This window comes from Anoplopoma fimbria, chromosome 2 (genome assembly GCF_027596085.1).
Source record: "Anoplopoma fimbria isolate UVic2021 breed Golden Eagle Sablefish chromosome 2, Afim_UVic_2022, whole genome shotgun sequence".
NCBI lineage: Eukaryota > Metazoa > Chordata > Actinopteri > Perciformes > Anoplopomatidae > Anoplopoma > Anoplopoma fimbria.
The window spans coordinates 9,919,865-9,944,736 of record NC_072450.1 but is presented as its reverse complement, the minus strand read 5'-3'; the positions used below and the strand labels follow the sequence as shown (position 1 = coordinate 9,944,736).

The following is a 24,872-nucleotide window of genomic DNA, read 5'->3' as shown; positions in this document are numbered from 1 at the left end:
TTTTCCTCCTGTGTGGCAGTTAACCATGTCATTTTTAGTTATTAGCCTCCTTAACACCACAGCAGCCTCTTGCTTTGCAGTAAAGAATGACAAGTACAGCAGAGTAAGCTTGGTTAAAATCCACACCTCTGATAGCATCTTGAGTTGGAGTTCCTTCAAAGCTCCTGAGAGTAAACAGCCTTGAGACATGGCTTAGCTGTAAAAGCAAGACAACATCACCAAGCCAAGTCTTTCTCATGTTGCTTCCTCAAGAGCTGTGTGTCCATGCAACAGCAGCCATTGTGAGAAAGCTACACCATGTTTCTGAGGCCCTCTCCATTGCCTAAGCTCCTTTGTGGCTGTGGGCCAATGGCTTTGCACCCCGCCAGATCAAAGATGGAACCCCATTTAGCTTGCGCTTTCTTTTTAGGATTTGCTCTTGAGAGTACAGAGCAGACTCAACAGCAAGAGGGAAAAAAAAAAAGGGATGTTGGATGTTGACCTGCATAGAATTGAGACTTCTGGGCTCTGGCTATGGATCCATTATGACAAATGATAAGACCATCTTTGTTTTGGCAGCATTTGCTAGTCGAAGGCCTGAGAGAAAACATAGCTTTGGTGAACATCAGTGTATTTTAGTTCCATTGTGTAACATTGTGTTGGATGTGGCTATGCTACAAAAGTGTAGTCTTACTGTGTTGGCATTGTTTTCTCTTTAAATCAACATTAATACATAAAACCAGATGACAGAGAAGCTATAATGTTAGCAATATTAAAACAAAATTATGCTTAACAATTAGGGGAGTTACAGTTTTCTTATTCTAGGGACGTTAGTGACCCTAAATCAGTTGTTCCACCTCTTTCATCCAGATGGAAATAGCTCTATTTCCAGTAACTATTGGGTTGATTGCAATGAAATGTTGTACAGACATTCATGGTCAAGCATTACCTGCTAAACCTCAGCGTGTGTATGGTGAGCATGTTAGCGTGCTGATGTTAGCATTTAGCTCAAAGCACCGCGGTGCCCAAGTACAGCCGGAGAGCCGCTTGCGTGGCTGTAATTGTGCTTTCTAAATTGGGAGACCCATTATTAAATTACCACATATAGCTGAAAATCCCAAAATGACTTTGCCGATGGGTTCTCTTTCATTCAATACAATAGCCAGAGTGGCATAGCACTGCTGCTTAAACATTTACAGCATGCGCTTTAACTTTTCCACCACTTTTCTGTGATGGACAGCTATTCTGCCTGAACTGATGTATGTTCTGATGCACTAAACTCAAATAATCTCATCCATAAATACTTTTAAAGAAATTCAAAGATCTGCTGTTTCACCCTGGTCTGTTTGTGTCTCCGTGTTATCACTCTTGTACACTGCCGTCTGTGCTGAATATAAATGTTGGCCCCGAGGAATATGCTGAACGCAACCAGCTATAGTTTGCCTTTCACTGTCTTTCAACACTGCCACAATGACTGGGTAGCTTGAAAAAACATAATGCGTATTTGCTGAGCTGTGAAATCGCTATAAGATTTTCCTTTATTTTGATAGTTAAGCTTGTCATTTTGGTTGGATATGCAAACTTGGTTTCATGCCCCGTTACTGTACCATGTAGAGTAATTTGAGGAACAGAAGTTCTGCTTTTGGGTTCATGATGACAACCTCCAACTAGAATTTCTTCATACTTAGAGACCTCAGCGATGACATCTTCCAAAATTAATGGTCCATATTTAAACCTGAATTTCCTACATGTTTAACACCCTCTGATCAGACAGTAAAGAAAGGTGGCATACTGTTGGAGCCGATTCTTTGTCATTTTTGTAACATTGCCTTTTTTGTGGCAGGTTTGATTACCCCGCAAGGATTTGAATTGTTCCTCCAGGTCTACTTTTACTAAAGCAAAGCAAGCTGTGATCCCGACTAGTTCAGGCCACAGTGGTCAGTGTGGTGTGTGTGTGAGAGAGAGAGAGAGAGAGAGAGAGAGAGAGGAGATAATCACCACACAGCCTGAACAAAACTGTCATCAGCTTGATTCAGATCCCAGATAAGACCGAGAATTTTTCTCACGCCGCATCCTCTGCACTGCTGCGGCAGGTACTCACACCGAGAGGCAGAGGAAGAGTGAGATGCTTACAATGAACTTCCCCTCGATTCTACCTCATGTAGTTGAGGACTAGCAGCCCTAATGGTGGAAGACAGTGCCGGGCTGAGGGGGGGAGGAGTAATGATTTTAGCTTTAAACTGAATTACCAATCGATTCGGCACGCAGATCAGAACACAGGTTGCGAGCCGACTGCGTGGACATGCTGTGTTGCGGAGTCGCTTTTACAAATTGACTGCTGCACACATAGGAGGAAATGTATATCTATATATGTCAGCTCGGCGCTGCATGTACGACGGCCTGCTGGGCGTGAATAGGCCTTGTGATCACCAGAGAGGCAGCTGCAGAGTGTTTATGCTGAATTGGGTTGTAAATGAGCATGTATTTGTTGAGCAGGACCTTGGGAATCAGAAGATACATTTTCCAGAAGCTTGACCAGGTCTGCAGGAAAGGAAACAGTGTTGCTCTTTTTTGAATGAGAGGTCTGGTGGCCGGCCAAGCGTTAAAGGAAATTCTATAAAATAATACATAGCAAATTACCTCAGGTTTTCTCGGGATTGGAGGTTGAGTTTTAACCGTGGTGTTTTTGCTGTGTTTTATGGAGACCACTGGAGAACATATTAGCACAAGTGTCATGTTTCCGAGAACACATGCTAGGCTGTGATTACTGAGCTCAAGCTGCACTGTAAAATCGCTTGTCAGCAGTTGATATGTTTCTGGAAAAGCCTGGGCTCTTGATTGAATTAGATTGGTGGTTTTCAGTGGGGAGGAAGAATGTGTCCAATTTAGTTACCTGCTGACAGACAACCCTGATATTGTGACTGTTTGATCGTACTTTAAAACCACGGAGCAGCACTCCGAAGGCTTGAAAAATAGCGTTCTATCTCATTTTCTTACTTTTTTTATGGTAGAATGCTGTGTCATCTTGCATCCTTTTCCAGTCATTCTTCATCATTTAATCACCATTGACAAAGCAGTATTCAATGTTCAAATGAACTACGGGCTAGTGCATGTTTATCTTCCATTTGTATGCATGCAGAGATGGCAGCTGTGCTATCAGAGGCTCTTCAGCCGTGTATTCTGTGGATCTTGGTTGTCCAGTTCATGTTTACTGATAGGATCTGTGTGGCTACGCCATCATATTGAGGGTGAGATGGGGTCGTGTTGGTGCAATATTGTGTTCACCCTGAGGTTGAAATAATTTTGTTTGCTATAATAGCTGTAAAACACCTTATTTCCCACTGGACCTCCTTTCATACAAATATTCCTGCACTGGGATTTAAAATGTGGAGGAAAAAAAAATACAAGCGTCAAAATTACACTTGCTACAGCCAGAAAAATAGCAGTAAGCATGCTGATATTTTTTGCTTAGAATTTTATCGTAACTGTGTTTGATCATAAAAAAAAAATGAACATTACGCATTGATTCATCGGATATCCTTGAAGTTTTATCTTGACTTGAAATAAAAAGAAAGGCAGTACTGTGCATTTAAAGAAAACACTAGAAAATCACATTTGTCCCATTCACTGCGAGGTTGCTTGGTTTTCTGTCTGCCTGCGATCACGCAGACAGTGGAGTCTTTTCACGTTAGGATCAGGGCCCATGTAAGCTCTTAATTCTCCCCCGTTAAACAGTTGTTGAAGAAATGTGCTGGTGTTGCAGAAGCAGAAATAAAAACACTGAGTGCCCAGTGTTCGCTCTGCCATGCAGCCATGTCTGACTCTCAGTGCGACTCATATTACAGAGCACCTTTAGCCGAGAATTCACTGTGTTAATAAAAGCCCTCTAAAGCTACTTTAAAGCACTATTTTCTATGGCTTCCCTTTGGGTGGGATGCTGGTTTCTTTAATGCATGTACCATTGCTGCCTGAGCTGTTGCTAAAGTGCTTTACTAGATATAAAAGGCAAGTTTATCGTGTGTTCAGGACCATTTATTTAGCAAAAAGTCACGTAATTCCCCACTTAAAATTTCCCCGACCTTTCATTTTTGTTGCCTCTCTGATTCCAAAATATTTTTCCATGCACACACACACACACACACACACACACACACACACACACACACACACACACACACACACACACACACACACACACACACACACACACACACACACACACACACACACACACACAGGGTTGTTTGGCCCTTCACATGGCAGCTCTCATCTAGCTCGTCACATCATTTTAATTACAGAGCCTTCATTGTCTGCGCTGACCCATTTTAGCTGCGTGGTCCCTCCAATCACACTTAATTTCATCTGGCATTTGACTCAATCGTCACTGCCGCGAACATGAGTGGCGAATGCCCCCATCCCCACCCCCCCCAAAAAAAATGAATTGGGAATAACAATAATAATCTCTCCCTGCTCTTTTTGTCCACCGGGACCTCTGGCCCCGGCTGCGCTGCAACATGGTACAGTTTTTAATGGTGAAGATTGATACCGACGGCGGCTGGGGACATTTCTTGGGATGTTAGTCACAGTTCTCGGAGGAGATAAGGAAGTGTTCTTAAAGGACTCTGGACACACAATAAAACCTGACTCACAGAGACCAGGGAGTTTCACACCACTAATCAGCCCCTGGATTTACCTTGATTGTGTGTCACAGTGTGTTGCTTCCGGATTTATAAAAAACTTCCATGCTTTTGAAGTAGTTTTCCACATGAACCAGTGATGTGTAACACGGCAAGTAATTGAGTTGAAAACGTGTGACCAAGAAGTGCCACCAACAAGTTTGCACAGAACCCGAGACAAAAAAAAAACTACTCCGCTCGCAGAAACATTTCGCAGCTTGTTTTTCTTTCCCACAACAGGCAGGAGAGTGTACAAGCAACTATATTAAAAGTAGCATAAATATTTCAGATCTGTCTGTATTCCTCTGGGGGTTTTCCTGAATTGTCAGAGAACTATTTACAAAGAAGAGCTGTTGTCTGCTTCACTCTTAAAAAGCCATATTCACATCCAGAGAGAGAAGAAACCGAGACAGTACTGCACGAAGCCCTATCTCCCGCCACAATCAGAACAATGTTCCCAGTGCTTGAATAGAGAAGGATATCTCTGAGTCTTCAATTTGTTATCTAAAAGAAAGAAGAGGAACGGAGTAACACTTCTAAGATAAGCCCAACATAAGGTTAATTACCAGCCGAGTGGCTGACGTAACCCAGCCATGTCAAGTCTCAAAGTTACACACAGCTGGGAAGTGAAGGAGTGTTAGCTATTGACAGATGGTTTTCTTACTCGAGGTGTATGTGTGTGTGTGTCTGTCTTAATACATTTGTGTGTGCAATTGAGCAAACATGCAAACCCCCAGCGCTCCAGTCAGATATAGTTTAGTGGGGCAGCTCCAGGTAAGATGGCACCGGAGGCCTAGACAGCCCAAACCACCTGCTTCAGCAACTGCTAGCAGAGCTTGTGGCTCCCCTTCTCATTGGTGCGTAACACTGTTAACATTGCTGCTGATTCCCCACTCTCTCTCCAGGGCATAGACTAATTAATGGATACCATTCGCAGTTGATTAGCAGCAGTTCTTTCGGTAATTACATTCGCATACTAACCACTCAGAAGAAAAGGAGAAGGGGACAAAAAACCAAGGGCTAGAAAAATATATTAATGCACTTCTCCCTTTGCTCTGATCTTAATTTGTTTCCACTATTGTTTGGCTTCTGCTAGGATAAGAAGCCATTTATTTCTCTCTTTCTCTCCCGTCTATTGGAGTTCTTCGTCTCTCATAATGCTTTAAGAGAGTGACTTTGTAATAAACACACAAAAGAGATTACTTCCGAGCTTTGTTGAAATTGTGTTCTCAGTGGAACCTCATGAAGACGCAAACGCGCTGTGACTCTTTCTCCTCTGTGCCGTGTAGGCTGGGTTTTTGCACTCCTCACTCACAGAGAGGTGCATTGTGCTCCTGGGCCCAGCTGCTAGCCCATAATTCTTCATTCTATGTCCCATTGTTCCTACCTGTCAGCATGGCTGTGTCTCCAAAGAAAGGAAGTGGCTGCCATTTTGCCGGCAGTCTATGTGTGGGTTGGGAGGGCGGGTTATGTTGTGAAAACATGTTATTTCTTACCAAAGTACAGGGTTTTAATAACTTATCAACTGTCTCACTTTGTTATCACTCTGGTAAATGCTTGAGAAGAATACACTTTTACTTGTTGCACTAAAACAGGATGGAGCCAAACATTCATTTAGGTCGAGATCAGGTTCTTCATGAGAATGGATACACGTCCAAATCACGTTGGTGAATTCAATTGTAAAACCCAGCCCCCATTAACCAAAAATGTACTCCAGCCATATTAAAACCACTCTCCGCTCCCTTATTTCCCCTCAGTATCTCTCCTCTCCCATAGTTTATTCGAAGTTAATAACCTGCCACAGCATCTTGATGGCTTTGTGATGCAAACATATCCTTAATTGCCATCCCATATGAGCTGAATAGCCAGACCAGATTCTCATTACCCTGGTTTGAATTGGCCTGGGCCCCTCACATGCCTCTCGTCATGTCGCAATAACGGCAGAGTGGCAGAATGCGCGTGCACGTAGAGAAAAGGGGGGTTAACTCGGTGTGTAAACATTCAGAGCCAAGTGTGGCAATCTGTTTGAGTGACAGGTGTCCATTATGAAAGGGGAGAGCTCAGGTTACACTGAATGTTGTTGTCTGGACACTAGAAGGCTGATTGTGTTTTTGTTTTTTTTTGTCCTCATTTGCAGTTCCAGAACAACAACAACAACTACATGAACATGGCGGAGGCGAACGGTGCTCTGCTCGCTGCTGGTGATGTAAGTCTACTTTTACTTTTTACCATATTAAAGTTCTCTTTTGAACATGGAACTTCAACCAATGCAGACATCCTCTCAATACAAATGCATTCGAGTACAGTAGAGTAGAGTTTTCATAGGTGTCATGCACATAAATGATACTTCTCTTTTTTTATTATTTCTCTGCGGTTCAGGATTCACTATTTAAGGAAATGTAGAAGGACAAAGTTGGCAAAAGTAAAAAGCCAATATCTAAAGAACAAGCCCTATATTCCACACTGTGAAAGCCTTCTGAAACATCCATAATGTTAAATTCCAATTTGAATTGCTCCGTGTTTGTCATAGGCAACATTTTTTTATTGCCTGAATCTCTTCCTGCTCAAATGCTGCCTGTCCCGAGAGCCTCAAAAGACAATAAGCTTACAGAAAGACGAGCCAGGCTCACCTTATACTGTCTAATAGTAACTTCTGAGAGCTGATGCTGATGTGATCTGACTGTCTCGACTGCACGCTGTAAGATAAAGTGATATCATAGAAAGCTAAGGTTATAAAACACCTGTTTTCTTCATCTCTTCAAAGCCATAATAAAAGAGCCCAAAGAGGTTCTAAAGTTCTGTCACTTTCTGTCTGCTGGCACTTACATAAAGTGCAATGTCATCAACAATCTCGAGTGTGTGGAGATTGCTGGAATAGCTATGCGTACTGTACAGTTGCATTGAAAGAAAGAAGGGAGCAGTTGTTTCTCTGGAGGTCTAAAGCTGCCTCTCTGTGAGCTATAGTAGTCCTAACAGTGTGCTAAATTTACTTGTTCTGTTCCCCCTTCCACCCACTCCGCTGCCCTGTCATTAGAGACAAGTGTACCAAAAATAACCCGTCATCCTCTGTGGTTCAAACAGGCCAATCTCATCCAGTGTAGCAGGGGAGATTGATCTGGCTTAAAAAAAAGAAAACACAGCAAAGCATCATTACACCGCTCCTAAATAGTGAGATGGATGTCACTGTTAACCTTATTGTTTCCAATCATGTCACTTGGCCAGTTGGGATGCAGCTGTGACACTCAAGCTCAGGCAGAAGTGTTTTGAGTGTGTTCATAAAGTGGCCGCTTCACAAAGCCACAGAGAAGTTTAATTCCCCCCCCCCGAGACATTTACGCTGAGTGGGTGCATCCTCTGTATCCAGTGGCTGCTGGGGGCCCCACTGCAGCGGTGACCACGCCGACACAAGCTGCTTGGATAGCGTTCGGCCCCCCAGCTGTGAGGGCCCACTGTGGCAGTCAGGGAACAGGGGGGATGAGCAGTTTTTTTTTTCTTCCTTTTTTTTTAAATAAAAAAAAACAACGTAGCTCATTTGCATTTCATCAAAAGGAACAACTGTCTCCAGTGTTAGGGCACAGATGGTATTGTGCTTAGGAGAGAGAGAGAGAGAGAGAGAGAATAAGTCCTAAGCATTGGTTTTTTCTTTTCTCTGAGAGGCCACAGTATTGTTTGTTGCAACCAGAGCTAAATTAAGGTTAATTTGACTTTCACTTTGAGGTTTTCACATTATCTCTCCACTGAAATGCTATATTCATCTACTTAATGTTCCTGCCCTGGGCTCAGAGTACAGTGGGAAAGGAAGTGTCCTTTATGAGGGCTCCATGATGAACAGCCAGCTTTGACAGCAGGCTAAATTTATGCAACCACATTTGTTTAGCTATTGTTTTCTAATCAAAAACCAGAAGTGTATTGCCTACAAAGATGCACCCTCGAATGAAGATTTACTTCTACTGAGCTTTACCTCTTTCTCAGTCTTTCTCAGTCTGATTAAATGACCATAAGCTTTGAGTTATAAATTGGACTTATGCACAAATATTTGGCCTGTAGGTTCAGTTGTTAGCAAGGCTATAGCACAACCATGCATTTGCATAGTCACACATACATTCTCCAAATGTTTTTCTTATTTAAACTCTTTGACACATCACTTACTGCAAAAAGTTTTTTAAAAATCCTGCAATAGTATTGTAATTTCCATCAGTTAGCCCCAGTGTTTAGCTATAGTCTGGTGAAATTCAACTGCTTGAACAATGACAAAGGTCGTCAACTTTGCAGCACTTTTGTTTTCCAACCACCTGTTGTTTTACATAAAGACATTACAATGCGAGGGTCCAGCTGTTTCACCAATCATTTAGTGAGACTATATAACTTTTGCAATCAGCTGCTACTTTGTGGCCACAAATTACAATGTAGGGAAAAATTTGAGTAATGTGTAACAAGTAGAGTCATAAAGTCAGTGAACTGACTCACTAATGTTAGTTAAACAGAAATACTTAAGCAATACCTATCTAAAGTTGGCAAACCACAAGTAGAGATGCAGATTTATAGACATGTGTGTGTATGTATATATATATATATATATATATATATATATATATATAACATACACACACATGTCTATAAATAAGTAGAGATGCAGATTTATAGACGTGTGTGTATGTTTATATATATATATATATATGTATGTATGTGTTCTGCTGTCTTGGATTTGACTCTTGGTTCAAAGAAAATAGGTAATAAAATAAGCATTACCACTTAAACCTAAATATAAACATCCATAATATATACACATCCAGTTACTGTTTGTATGCGAAAAACATATTATCCATTTAAAATTACAGTATGTATGGTGCTCGAGGCAGAATGCTTCTACATCATAACAGCAGACCTGTATTTGCCGTTTAGATGGCTGGTGTATCATTTACCTTGTGCACTTAGAGGATGAGATAAGATGACCTTGGTGTGCCTACCATGGTCAAGCATACATTCTAGCAGGCAAAGCTTGACTGCTTTCCTCAGGGAAAAGGATACTGTACACTGAGATTGTGTTCCACTCAGATGTATCACTTTACTTTCCTAATCAAATTAGAGACGTGTAATGAACTATAAATATGTAGAAATTGACTACAAATGATCCAAATTTGGAATAATGTTGATTATGGGTGCCATGGTTGATGTTGTCATTTGAGTAGCTGCACTTTGCCTGTCTAGATATTTGAAACTGGATCCTCAATCCTGCCTCTATTGATTCGGAGGCCTATTATATGCAGTAATTGCATGCTGCTGCCTTTAACAAGTCTTGGTTATTGCATCTGTGAATTGCATTACTACGTTTATTGAAGGGCTGGGAATATTGCCTGAAAAGCTTTCTCTTGCTCTTTGTCCTGATATTAAAAGAGCACCAAGGCAGCTCAAGGATAAAATAGCGGAGGGGAAAATTTCACTGATACACATCTCCTAGTCAATGCATGTTTCTTTTGTTGTAAACATTAATTTAGTGTTTAATTTAGTTAGATTTACAGTAAAACAATATTCATATATAAAGCAGCATATACTGCATGTTTAGAACAAGATTTGTTGAATCTTTGCATTAAAGTCTCTTTTAGCCGTGTTAATGGCCTGCCACAAGGGGTGGCTATGTTGGCCTGTGAACCACTTTGACCAATACTGAAATATCTCCACTATTGAATGGAAATGTATTTTGCATAGATGTTAATGTTCCCCAGAGGATGAAGCCTACTGACTTTGGTGATCCCCTGACTTTTTCACTTGCCCCACAATGAGGTTCACCTTTTTCGTTTTCTCGACTCATGTCTTGGAAATGAAAGGATGGATTGACAAGAGGATGACTTTTCATTCATTTCACAGGCGATATTACAGATATGTTTTTACTTATCTCTCGAAATATTTCAACATCTGACAGATGGATGGCAGAAAATGGTTCGTGGTTCCAAGATGATGTACATGACTTTGATGATCCCTTGACCAATTTTCTCTAGAGCCACCATTCATTTCTCATGTTCTTTGTCTCTTCAATTATTATTTTGAATCTACAGACGTTAATGACCCCTGTCTGCATGAATCTTAATAACTTTGAGTCCCTGCCTTTTCATCTAGCGCCACCATCAAGTCAACATTTTATTTGTCCAATACTTTCGTTTATTACTAAATACTCCCAGAGCTTATAACATTCCTATCAGCCACAGCTGTACTTTGAGTTTACAGCTGATAATCAAATGTTAGCATGCTAAGATGGAGAGCATTATACCTGCTAAACATCAGCATGTAAACAATGTCATTTGAGTAGGCTAGCAGGCTGATGTAGCATTTAGCTCAAAGCACAGGCAGCAAAGCACTGCTGTGGCTGAGGACGCTTCGTTTTGGATTTTTGTATAGTTTTGTCTCAATATCTGGTATTTACTGCTGTGCATCATCATGTCATTCTGATTATTATTATTATTATTACATATTAGGGGATAATTGTTTATCACCTCATCCTAAATAAACCCCACTATTTGTTTTTCTTTTCAGGCAGACTATAAAGACTATGAGAATGAATTGCAGTACAGTTTAGTTCGGTCCAGGTTTACCATTGAGGACTAGAGATTTCCCAAACACATTCTCAGGATCCTCACTACAGCTACATCAGGCTTCTCTGTTACAAGCCCTGCTCTGCCCTCATACCACAGGACCCTGTGGCTGCCAATGCAAAAGACAGACACACACACACACACACACACACACACACGTCTTTGGCTCTCTGTGCTGTGCTGTCCCTTGCCCACAACTTTAACATGTACATGCCTGCACATCCCAAGCCAGCATCTGGCTTGGCACTTGGCTCCGCTGAGCCTTTCAGAACAATTTAAATGGATAATCAGGCTGGTGATGCGAAGAAAGTGGATTGTGCATCTCTTAATCTCCGATCAGAGCCCCCTAAGCTGCTCCTGGTGCAGAATTAGACTGGCTTTATGTGAAATGACACTAGACAGTGTGCAACACTGTAACACTCTGTGGGTTCCAGTAAAATCTGGCTCCTCTTCCCCAGGGAGAGGGGGCCTTTTCTTTCGCAGACAGTTGACATCTTCCAAACTCCCCCATCCCCAAAGAGACACAAACGCCATGTCTCCATTATCAGTGCTCCTGGTGCAGATGTTAATTTGTATCATCATTAACAAAGAGATGCAATGCACATGGGCTCAGTCTCTGATACTGATCCTGCTCTATCTCCCCGCCCCACACAGTTTTTTCTATCTTCTATTTCCATTCTGTTTAGCAGACACTAAACACCAGCATTCCTCTCCTCCAACTACATGTCTGAGTTTTGCTTAAAGGTCACAGTCATGCTTGTGCTGCTCTGCTACAAAAGCGGAGCTCACCTCAGCCAACCTTCTTCTTTGACATCTCAAATCTCCAGGTTGGCTCTGTAATTCAGGCCACAATGCACCAGCCTACAGGATCCAGCGTCCTAATATAGTTCTGTCCTGATTTACCTTACAAGGTGGGAAGGCAAATAGTATCCATAGTAACGCAAGAGCAAAATCATGTAAGTGATATGTTTCCTTCCTCAAAAGCATTATGTGGATAAATGTGGTCAAAGTATCACAGCTGGTACAGCAGATCTGTATGTAGTGGACAAGGCAAGAACAAGACGGGGCTGATATGTCTGTCAGAGATATTATAAGAGTGTGCCAGTGTTTTCACATTGCTACATGATGGGATACAGATGAGATCTCAAAGCTGGTGTGGAGGTTGACCCCACTCTGCAGGGAAAGTTGAAAAATGATGAATGAAGACTGTGATGATAAATGATCTCTGATCCTCCCAATGTGCTACTGGAACTTTTTGTCCATGAATCATGACAATTTTGTTTTCGTTTTTTTTTTATAAACAATGTGCTTTGATTCACATGCTGCTGAACAGGCATTATTGTGAACTAAGTTCCGGAGGCTTTTGAGCGGACTGAAGCATAATATGACAGCAGAGGACTCAGAGTAAATGGTTGCTACTGAAGGTGCTCGTGATTTATTCTGCACTCTGCGAGCCAGAGGCCAGGGCTGTGATGAATATGACCTTAGCTCCTTCTGAAAGGAGAACTGATTCTCGAGCCGTGAAACAAGCACTGAAAAGTGAAACAGTGGTAGGGAAGCAGGAAGAGAGAGAGAGAGAGAGAGAGAGAGAGAGAGAGAGAGAGAACTCTATTTGCTGCCTTTGCCACTGGAATTCATCAGTGCTTGTCAAGACAGCTGCCCTGAGTAGGCAATGAATTAGTTTCAAGTGTCCGTGTGCTAAAGCAAACAGGGGGAACATTAATACTCCCTAATCAAGGGCTTTGTTGGCATATTCCCTCCGTTGTCTCCCTTCTGTTATTCTATCCCCTACCAGAGACAGAGAGACAGAGCCGAGGAAGACGGGGAAGACATGCCTGGTTAGCTTTTCTGTTGACCGTAGCATGCTCTGCTTGCAGATCATGCAACTCTCAATATCAGGTTTATAGGTTTGCGGTTTGTAGAACTTCACCTCTGTTATGGTAGCAGGTTGATTCCTTTGGGAAAAGCCAAGCGATGATGCTTCACATGTGCCTAAACGATGTAAGGTTGTCACATTTGTTAAGAGTGAGCCAAAAAACAAGTGCTAGCAGTTAAAAATCGTGTCTGCATACATATATGTGGACCTGCAGTGTGGTCATTGTGATGATATGAATATTTTTGGCTTTCCAGAGAGTAGCTTAATGCAATGTGCGGATGAAAACAAGACCCAAGTAGGTGAACGGTCCCATCTCCAAGAAGGCCCATAAGCAAATTAAGTGTGACCAAAAGCTTTAATTCGAAAGGCAGAAGGATTAGGCTGTTTGATGAGCAGATTTAAGGGTGCAGGCAAGGGGAACAAAAAGAAACACTTCTGGCCAAGTGTAATAATCTTTGAAAATGTTCTTTAAACCCATCTCCCTGTGACGTGTATTTTTCACTGCACTTCAACCCAACATCTTCCATCCCTAAGATTAAGGGCTTTTATCATGTATCCTCTCTCTCCCGTGATTGCTGCTTGATATTTTTGCTTTTGACGTCTTCCTCTGCATTTGCCTTTTTCTTTCCTTTTCTTTTTCCTCAAAGTGGACTTTAATAGGTTTAGGAAATGTTACATCTTAGTGCCCTTACAGACAAGTGTATTACCACTCTACCAAAACACTCCCTGTCTTAAACAAAGTTGTCTGATTTAATCCCTGAAGGTTTCCTTCCGGCATGTTCGATAAGGCCCACCTCAGAGAATGTTTCTTGCCTGTTTTGTGCTGCTGGATTTCATGATTTTCCTCTTCCTTGCAGACTTTTCACACGCCCAGCTTGGGAGACGAGGAGTTTGAGATTCCTCCCATTACACCTCCACCTGAGACGGAGTCTGGTATGGGTCTATCGGACGTGGACTCGCCTTTCCCAGCAATGCCAGAGCCACCAGTTCCTCACAGGGGTCTCTTAATCCCGCAGTTCCCCCCTCAGAGTCTGGATCTGCCCTCTATTACCATCTCACGCAACATGATGGACCAGGAAGGGGTGTCTGTCAACAACGGCCAACCTGTGGTGAGCACTGCTATGCATGTATAGCACTAGAAAATCAAGAAGTCTATTTACTTCGGTCAACACAGAGAAAGCTTGCACCAGTGCTGCTCCAGAATGTGTCCTACTTGTAGCTGCAGCTCCAGATGTAGTTTTTCATGATGTATCCAAACTAAAAGATATGATTTCTAAGTTTAGATTACTGGACACCCCTGATATCAGAAGCATACAGTCCTTGAATGAGCCCTTCTACTGAACCGAAATGTCACCTTCACAGTTTTTGTATGCCTCCTGTAGTCACTGCATCTGGCACAGCATCTGGCCTTGTTTACAACACAGGAGGTATATGATCACATTGAGTAAATGTCATGATATTATGTTACTTACTGTGAGGATTTTTTCTTTCAAAAAGCACACAAAGTGTGGATGATCTCCTTCTCTCTGTAAGGTGAGCAGATGTGAATAGATCACAGGTGTTAGAGTACAAAGCGCATTCAGTCCCAGAAGGACAGGGAAAATAGGACCCAAAAGTGCCACCGTTTCACATGCTCATATTTAATTCATGTTGCCTCCAGAAGCCCCTTTTTTTCTGTTGTAAATGCTGATGCATGCTTCTGTCCAATGTCACACGAGGTCTTCAGAAAAAAAGACACATGCTTTGTTCAGGATTAACAAAGAGTTTAGGATCAGCTTTGTCTTTGTGTTGTATAGAATAACCCTCAGAGGAAAAAAAGGACTTTATGAACCTACTTTTAGCTTAATCCTCCTTTCCTCTGATATGGATGGTCAAACATGGAACTGTAGATTAAATAATCACTCTCTTTATGTTGCCTTGTGCTATAGATTGTGAGATTGTTGTCTCAGGATGGAAAGGCATTTTCAAATGCCACAATTATGGAAGCATCGAGGAGGAAAAATGGAAATGTCACTGGCTGAGTAGTTGTCTCACAGACCTATTGTAAAAATGGAAGATTCATTTAGGAGAAAAGAAATGAAAGTGCAAAGGCATGAGCGGAGAGATGATGATGATGTTGATGCTGAATCGGCTTTGTGAATTACAAAACACATTGCACTGAGAAAATGTGCCATGCTAATTGTAACAGTGTACATGAAATTTATTTTAGACCACCTGCATCCCCTTTCACTCCCAAACACATTTGTTAAATCACGTTTATATTAGAGATATTTATTTACATTCCATATAGGAAAAGGGCTATAAAATTTAACAGCTCTTTTTCCTGCTTTCATGCTTCCGGCATGTAAAATAATTGCTGCTTTTAAAATATCTCCGCCGCATACAGTAAGTGAGCCCCGGAAGGCTTTTGCCTAAAGAATTTTCATTTCATGGTCAGTTAAGCTTTCTACATCTGGAAGAAACGGAACCTTGACACAATTACATTCCTGACTGTTCTCGCGACTTGCTGGAGGATTAGATTTGATTCTCAAACATTATTCCTCTTTAACACCATTTGCATGGCTCATGTCTCTGATTGTGCAGAGACTCTATTAAAAACTGAGGGGAGAATGTGGGTTTCTGCTCCTTTGCCTCGTGGCTTTGTCGTCGGCACACTACTCACTTGTTATCAGTCATCGCACATTGTAGCTCGTGGTGGCCCTTCACTTGTCCTGTAAATGGGATTGATCCCTAAAAGTCTCCCGACAATGCCTTTTAGAAATTCTATTCATCTATGGTTTTATCTTTCGCCTTGAAAAGAGAGCGCAACTTTTAAACGAGATAAGTAACAGCGCTGTTTGCAGTGCATTCTATACACAGAGACAATGATTTACGAAGGCCCTAAGAGGGGTGTTTTGTCATTTTGTCAGCACACTGATAAAGGAATGACAACCTTATATACATGATTACATTCTGTGGTATTTGTTATGGCTGCAGGGGCAAACAAATAAACCGTGCACTATTGCAATTACATTTTTCATCAAGCCGCCATGCTCATATTTCCCAAACACTTGTCTTGGTTTTTCTTTCTTTATACAAGCTTACTGGTGGATTTAGTGTGCGCGTGGAAGCCTGTCTTCTTATCAGAACTTAATGAGAAAGCCAAGCAGTGGATATACCTGGGCTATTTTCAAAAGCTTCTTCCATGTCACTGCATTGCCAAGTGTTCTGCTAATTCCTCTCCCCATAATGTTCAGCGTATGTCTCGCAAATTGGCCACAGATGCCGGGCTTCTACAAAGAGAAATACATTTTTTCTCAGCTGCAATGTGCCTGGCAAGCCATGAATCTGAAGTCATTATTTATTTAATCTGCTCTCCTAACAAGCTTCTGACTCTCATTTTTGTCTCCCAGCATGTGTCCTCCTGATTTGTGATTGAATCTCAATAGCGCCAAATAGTACTGGAGTTGGAGCTGCCAGTATTGCTTTATTCACAATTTCTTCTCGATTTTTCTCCCTGCTGCACAGCAAGGGTCTCTGGGTTCTATTTCAAAAAACACCTGGTGCCTTCACCACACTTTAGGCTTTTTCTTGACACATGTTGGCATGCATTGAAATATCCTCCACGATTGGATTCGAAACCTACAGTAACTAGTTGTATGAATTGTTAAAATCAATATTTAGGAGAAAGGAGCCCTGCTGTCTTATTACATTAACCCCTACGTGGTGATGCATTATATATGTTTCATTACCAACTAGCTTATTCACATGTCATTAGCTCTACAGCAGCAAATGTGCTAATGTCTCGCACAAAACAGTCTGTTTGGACCACATGCGTCATGTTGGATGAAAGTGAGGCTGAAAGAGAGATTTGTAGTTTGTTGTTCACATGATTTGATATGCCTTGATGTTGTGTAGATTGCCAGAGAATAATACCCTGGGTTTTGACTGGTCAAAAACCACTATATCCCGAATCAAATGGAACATGTGAGCACTGTTGCAGAAAGCATGTTTTTCCTACACTTCCCTCTTATCTCCCTTCCAAGCCACGAAGCACTGACATGAGTTGTACATCAATTTAAGAGAGTGGTTTCTTTTTTTTTTTTGCTCTCGCTCCGTTTCTTTTTTTCTTTTCTCCCTCGACAGACGGCTATTGTGACATATTGGGTCAGTCAGAAATGAAAGATATTCATGCAGGCATGCAATACTTGTAATGAAGTCTCAGCTTGACCTTCTGCATGATTGATTCTGTAATTTACTTTTCTCAGGCAGCTCTCAAAATGAAATGATGTCATGTTGGACAAGTTTTAAATACCCATAATGCATCAGGAGAAATGGTGGAAAGGGGCTATGGGTCAGTGGCTGTACCGGACCAAGGGGAGGGAACCTACTAGCTCTCACAGTCTGAGGGATCAGGGCGGGGCTGGGGGGGGTAGAAAGGGAGAGATTTGTTTTTAAGTGGGGGTTAGAGGTTGGGGAGATAGATGGGCTGAGTTTGAACACCACAGAGAGAGAAAGAGAGAGAAGTGTGTTTGACTGAGACAGGGCAGGGGGAAAGAAAAACAATTTATCTTCATGCTATTATAGCCTTTACCGGCATTCAAAATTCCATTTTTCTCATTTGGCTTAAGCACAGACTTCAGCAGGTTGCTGAAAATGGAGGAAAAAAAAATAAAATGGTGTACCCGTTTAGAAGACGAGTAAAGGAATATGTGCAAAGCACTGATAAACTATCTTTAATAGGACTGACCTTTCATGCTGGCGAAAGTTACTGGGGGATTCATCCTTATAATTACCATATAGATGATTTTACCCCTCTCCTGCCATGGAACATTTCCAAGAGCTCTGGCATTGATTGAATGGAAATTGAACTTGTTAACATTCTTTTCAGGCTGTTACAGCTCAGTACACGGTGCCACTGTTCATAAATTCTCCTTAAATTCTGATTTCCAATATCTTAAAGAACAGACTGTAGCCTGCTTTCATTGACATCAGTGTTGAGATTTTTATCACTTGGTGAACGCATAATGTTTCATTTTTTTTCTCTCCAGCTGCTGTGTTTATTGGCCCTGCGTTTATTGTGGAAAAGGTTTCACACATTGTCAATAGTGTTTTGTTTTGTTGATTTATTTATTTGTTCTCATCTGCTGGTCTTCAGAACGCTTTATGTGGCTCTGTGTGGAGTGTTTGCCGTGTTAATTGTGGATGAGGCCAGCAATAATGTAGGAAAAACAAGCTGTTTTTCTTCTTTTTGCAGCACATTTATGAAAGCATTACATTGTTGCCAGCTATTTCAGATTCCACATTAAACGCAACACACTGGGGAATATTACAAAATGAATTAACATTTAAAAAACAACTTTATTGATTTGGGAGTAGATTTCAGCTTGTTAGTGTTTGACCGTACAAACACACAGGCAGATAGCACACCTACACACACACACAGGGCACATCTGGCCACTGTGTACTCAAGATAAGGACTTATTTGCAGATTTACGATGACTATCAAAATTTCTAGTTAGATGTCTGCTGTGACTGCTGACAATACTGCAATCAAAATGCAAATGAGAAAGTGGAGGAACATAAATAAACATCCTAGTACCAGATTCATATATTCACAATCAAGGCAACTGTTACCTAAGATTATTTCTTTCGCTGTGTTATTAGCTGATATCTTTTCATTCAAATCAGTTGTGCTGATGCCGGCATTTCTCCGACGTAACTGTTATCGTTCTTTTGTTACACATTGTGAAAATTACTGCGACTCCAGTTATTGCTATAATATGTGATGAAATAAGACATTTAGCAGGCTGTTGAATGTGATATGATTAAGTGTTTAACCGTGGTCATCAGTGCATATTTCTTTATTTTAAATGCACAACATCCAAAGGCCATTCAGAAGAAATCACCATATTCCAAACAAATGGCAGAATGGGCCATTGCTCTAAGTCAAAACTGCATCATTGGGATTCGGCAAAAGTGTTATTATACAGATGGCCAGGACTAATGAGCTCTGTGTGTGCGTCTTTGATGTTCCCAGCGAGCAGAGAGCAAACTGCGAGCCATCGTGTTCTCAGTAATGAAGATGACAATAGCACTCTGAACATGGCGGGTTGCAGATATGTAAATCACAGTCATTTGGTCACAGGCTTGTTTATTGCAGGTTTTATTTGCGAGAACAACTGAAAGCTTCCATATTCGAGTCATCACAACAATATGTCTTCAATTTCTCCCCCACCTTCGGCTCACCTTTCGCAGAATCTTTTCCTCGCACATGTAAATATAAATCCGCTCCCACTTCATAGATTGTATTTATGATAAGCAGCAGACATGGCATATGAGAAAGAAATGGATTGCAGATCCAATATGTTTCTGTCAGAAATGGTGTTACAATATTGTTTTTGAAGACGCGCATTCATAAGGTTCTCTCAATAAAGCCGGGTGTGTGGGTTTATGATGTGTTGATGTTGGGAGAGATTGAGTTTGTGCCGCTGAATACCAGATGGATGTACCCAGGGAGAACAAATCACCTTTTCTGTTGTGTTCCTCTGTTCCATGTCAGCTCTGCTTGCTCTCTGATCAGTCTTCCCTCCGGGGAGCTGGCAGTCCTTGTAATTTCATCCTCACCACAATCAATGCAAACATGTAGCGTGCACCTTCACTGAGACTCTTTCAAGAAACAAACATTTTCCCACGAAAAAAACCGTGAAAAGAGATTTTGAAAATGTTATTACATTGTACGCTGTATGTTTGAAGTGAGGGGAGATGTCCAAAGCCCTTAAGCTTCATACCAACAGCCAGTTCATTTATGAAGTTGATTCTAGAGCAGTATTTTTGGAACTCAAACATGATGTATGAAAGGTGCCTAGGAGTTATAACCTAAAAGCAACATTACACTAAAGCATATAGGCTTGTGGCCGCCTCAAACTTAACTGACATGTAGGTTCACGCATTCAAACTGCGGCTTGAACAGCCCCTTTATCGTGGCATTTGAGGTTATGTAACACAGCGATGGGGAACTGAGTCTACTGTTCCCCTCCAGGGACCGGGCAGTCAAAAGCTGTGTCACAGATTTCCATACAATAGAGTTTTTTAAATGAATCAACCGAGCTGTGTAGCCATCTATTACTGCCTTATAAAGTTAGCTCCTCGGGTGTCGAGATAATTTATCATGGCCTGTAACAGAGACATTTAAGACCCGGGACATAGTGACATGTGATCTGCCACATGACAATCTGCAGAATCTAATGACCCGATATCCTCTCTTGTACGGAGATACAGCTTCATGAGCTTTGTGCACTGGCCAGTGGGGTGTAATAGTGGGTAAAGAGATATATTTGAGTCGTATGCAGCCAAACCTTAAGAAGAGTATTAAAGCAAAGGGAAAGGGATCAATAAAATATTATGTTTGATTACTATTTTCTCATCAAATGTCTTTGTCTTTTGTATCATCCCTTTACAGAATGTTGGACCAGGCCATCTTCGCCAGTATCCACCCAACCCCGCCATGGTGATGAAGTCCATCATCAGCATGAACAGCCCCAATGGGATGTTGTCCAGGAATCAGCTGACCACCATCAACCAATCCCAGCTCAATGCGCAGCTGAGCCTAAACATGGGAGGACCCAACATCATCCATACTTCCCCATCACCACCTGCCAGCAAGTCCGCCACGCCGTCTCCCTCCAGCTCCATCAACGAAGACGACCAGGACGAAGGCAACAGGGTGAGCAAAGTTAGAATTCATTCATATTACCGTATTAAGTCATAAATGTAAGGGATTACCCTGCTGATGTAGTAGACATTGTTTTCTAAATGTTTTTATCTCAATCATTGCAGGTCATTGGAGAGAAGCGACCAGCTCCCATAGATCCCGCAAAGAAGCCCAAGACTCCAAAGAAGAAGAAGAAGAAGGATCCCAATGAGCCTTCGAAGCCGGTCTCGGCTTATGCCCTGTTCTTCAGAGACACCCAGGCCGCCATCAAGGGTCAGAATCCCAACGCCACCTTTGGAGAGGTGTCCAAGATTGTGGCCTCTATGTGGGACGGTCTGGGAGAGGAGCAGAAGCAGGTACTACAAAGTTTGATTATTCAGACTAGTCTAGTTACAAACAACTATATCATCAAAAGCAAATGTGTGTACAGTGTGTGATCTGTGTAATGTTCTCCAATTTTTAATCTCTAATGAATAAGAAGCTCTATTCGTCCATTCACACATACCTTTTGTGTCATCACAGGTTTACAAAAGCAAAACAGAAGCTGCCAAGAAAGAATATTTAAAAGCCCTTGCCGCGTACCGCGCTAGCCTGGTTTCCAAGGTGAGAAATTGTTCCTTCCTTTCACATCTTAAATGTGTGAATTCTACCGAAAAGTTTATTCAATTTTACATTGTGTACTGTGAAGTTGTGGATAACTTTTTTTGTGATGAGAGAAACAACTGAAGCTATTTGATGTCCAGAAACTTTACAGTATAACTGTAGATAGAGTAAATGGTATTCTTCGGAGGGGAACTCTCTGGCTTTGTAGATAAGTTTGGATATTTTTCGCCCCATCCAGGCCGCAGCAGAGTCAGCCGAGGCCCAGACTATCCGCTCGGTCCAGCAGACCCTGGCCTCCACCAGCCTGTCCCCAGGCCTGGTGATGCCCTCACCCCTTAACCAGCACCCCTCCATGTCACCAGCTTCCCTGGCCCTCCAACAAGCCCTACCACGGGCCATTGCCCCAAAACCTCTGCAGATGAGACTAGGGGGCAATCAGATCGTGACCTCGGTTACAGTCTCCCACCCGAACATGTCCTCTGGGATGCCACCGCAGATGCTCGGCCAGATGGGTTCCGGTGGAGGGGGCATGGTGGCGGGTGCCCAGTCCACAGCGGTGTCTCAGATGAGCCCACCGATGCAACCGGTGCAGCAGCATGCAATGCAGCAACTCCAGCAGCAGCAGCAGATGCAGCAGCATCTCCAGCACCATCAGATGCAGCAGCAGCAGATGCATCACCAGCAGATCCAGCAGCAGATGCAGCATCAGCATTTCCAACACCACCTCCAGCAACAGCTTCAGCAGCACCACATGCAGCAACAGCAGCAGCAGCAGCACCAACACCAACAGCAGCAGCACCAACAGCAGCAGCACCAACAGCCACACCAACAGCCACACCAACAGCCACACCAACAGCCACACCAACAGCAGCACCAACAGCAGCAACACCAACAACAGCAGCAGCAGCAGCAGCAGCAGCAGATGCAGATGCAGCACATGCAGATGCAGCATCAGCTGCACCAGCAGCAGATTCAACATCTCCAGCAGCAGCAACAGCAGCAGCACCAGTCCCAGTGTTCCCCACCCCAGCACTCCCCTGGTACACCCCATTCAGTGGGAGGCTCTGCATCGCTCGGCAGCCCCCAGCCGGCCCCACAACAGCAACCACACCCCTCCCAAATCCAGGCCCACGCCCAGGTCCTGTCCCAAGTCAGCATTTACTGAGCCAAATGGAAATCCTATCTCACAGAACAGGAATAGAATAAAAGCATCATTTCATGTTGCTTTTCTAAGTTGCACTTAAGAAGTGTGAAAGATTTAGAATGTTATACAAAGAACTTGTCCATTGTTATAGACGGATATGCACACGCGTGTACAGGGGGTAAACATGTTACCTGGGTTTTTTGTCTATAAAATAGGCTGAGCTGTGACAGAAGCCTGTTAGGGCGAGCTCCCAGTGTTTGTTTATTTGTTTGTGCTGTCTTTCAGTTGTCAATTTAAGCTGACTGGGCACACGATATGTTGAGAGACGCGTGTCTTTCACTGTTTTATTTAACAATAAAGCTTTATTTATGAGGCCAGAGTTGTCAGCTTGAATGCGTTTCAACAAAAGGATTTCTATCAGCTCTTACCTGGACTGAGTGACTCACAGGATCCTTACTGGAAACCAGTAACCCACACATCACTCTTTGTTCCCACACTGGCCATTATATAGGAAGACTTTCTTTGCTCAAACCTTTCACCCGTCGCAGATGTAACCGTTCAACAATGGCGTGGAGGAAATGGTTGATGAAATCATCACCCGTCGGCGGCCCAGTGATATTTGAACACATTTAAATCATGTCACAAATGCAGAAAATGTCTAGAAGAAAAAGGGGAACAGAAAACACAAAGAGCAGGGACGCAGATCTCTGAATGAATGACTGAACAGACTGAGACAGAAGCTGCCATAAATCATTTATTTCATCACATCATCAAACTGTAGCTGTAATCTGCTGTACATGTTTTGTAGAGTGAGGAGGGACGAGACCTCCCGTATCCAGTAATCTACCCTCCGGACGATTTGCCCAAAAGCGTGTAACTGGCAACCCCCCACCCCCCACCCCCTCCAAAAATGATCTTCTTTAATCTATTTGTTTTTACTTCAGATGTCTAACAATTAAATTATGTTTTTATTTTGTGTAACAAAGGGGATATTTTATGGTAAATTCAAATGTCAAGGCAGATGGTTTGGGGATTGATGTATTTTTACTCTGCTCCTTGATACGTCACTGTTTTAAAAAAGGAAAAAAAGAAAACTAGCAGAGCCAGTTTCTTGCACTGCCAAAGCCAACTGAAAAAAAGGCATCGGAGGTATTTTTGCCAGCTGTACAGAAGTCCCTGGAGAAAAAAGAAATTGTTGTACATTTTTCATATCACATGTTGTAAAGTTTTAATATGTGAGGCTTTAATTAAAACATTGTTAAACGACCTGTGGATTGCTATATCACATAGTGCATTTCTGCTCTTTTATACTTTTTTATGAGTTACAATAGCAGCGATTCATTTTGTTTGTATTTTGCTTACGAACCAACTGCTTTTGAAAACTGTCCATAGAATAAAATGCATAACGCTATGGAGTTCTTAAAAGGTTGTTTTCAGCTCACAATAGGAAAAGTAATTTAATGTTTGAGTTTTTTGCTCGGCCATGAAGATGAATCCAGAGACATTCCATCACTAATATGATAGTAGCCATAATTTTGTATGAAGTATTATATATTTCTTTGTGTCTCTGTTCAAAATTAAACTATCAATCACAAATATTTATTTGAAGGAATCTGTTTATTTCAAAAGCTTTATTAGCCATAAATTCTATGAGATATTTCTTCACGTCTCCTTGTTGGCTATTGAAAATGAATAAATATCCATAGCACTCAGTTCTTTATGAGATATACAAAAAGTACATTTATATGCTTTCTATGAAGTAATTCTCTCATTTGCAGGGGTATATGAGCATTCATGTTGACATCATTATAGTGTGTGCTGTTTCTCAGTGATTTGAATGAAAGTCCATTGTAACTGTGTGTAAAAACAGTGTCGATACTGGACAAGGTCAGCATGTACTGTAACTGGTACTTGTCTCAATAACAGTCCCCTTCTCACACACCAGTGCATTGGATTCTGCCTCTTTCTTACTCCCTTCAAAATCGCTTCATTTCCAAGACATCCCCAGGGGTTTTGCTGAGCTCCCTTGAATAAAATGGCAAGCGGGGGAGGGAAAGCAGGCAAACAATAATTATCATATCTTCACAATAGGCTGTGAATCCACTGGCCCAGAGAAGGGCCTTTTTATTCCAAAGGCAGCTGAGACATTTCAGACATTGGTTAATGTTAGTTACAAATTAGGAGAGGGAATCTGCCCCTGTGCTTCTGTGATAGCAGCTTGATAGAATTTTCACATTTTTGGTTTGTTTTCAATTAGTTCGTTTTTAGGAAAGCATTTGTAATTTGGGCCGAGGCCCTGCCGTCATTTCTGCTG

General features: G+C 42.0%; 1 protein-coding gene across 1 annotated transcript in view; it reads left to right on the top strand.

The window, feature by feature from the left end:
* The window catches only part of tox3 (TOX high mobility group box family member 3), a 39,026-nt gene extending 14,885 nt beyond the window's left edge, over positions 1-24,141 (top strand). Inside the window, exons 2-9 of the mRNA XM_054618594.1 lie at positions 6,799-6,861; positions 13,187-13,189; positions 13,976-14,227; positions 20,560-20,823; positions 20,937-21,167; positions 21,334-21,414; positions 21,653-22,156; positions 22,289-24,141. Of these exons, the coding sequence (XP_054474569.1) occupies positions 6,799-6,861; positions 13,187-13,189; positions 13,976-14,227; positions 20,560-20,823; positions 20,937-21,167; positions 21,334-21,414; positions 21,653-22,156; positions 22,289-22,579 (1,689 nt within the window). The 3' untranslated portion in view covers positions 22,580-24,141. The remainder of the gene's footprint in view (positions 1-6,798; positions 6,862-13,186; positions 13,190-13,975; positions 14,228-20,559; positions 20,824-20,936; positions 21,168-21,333; positions 21,415-21,652; positions 22,157-22,288) is intronic.
* The last annotated feature ends 731 nt before the right edge of the window (positions 24,142-24,872 follow it).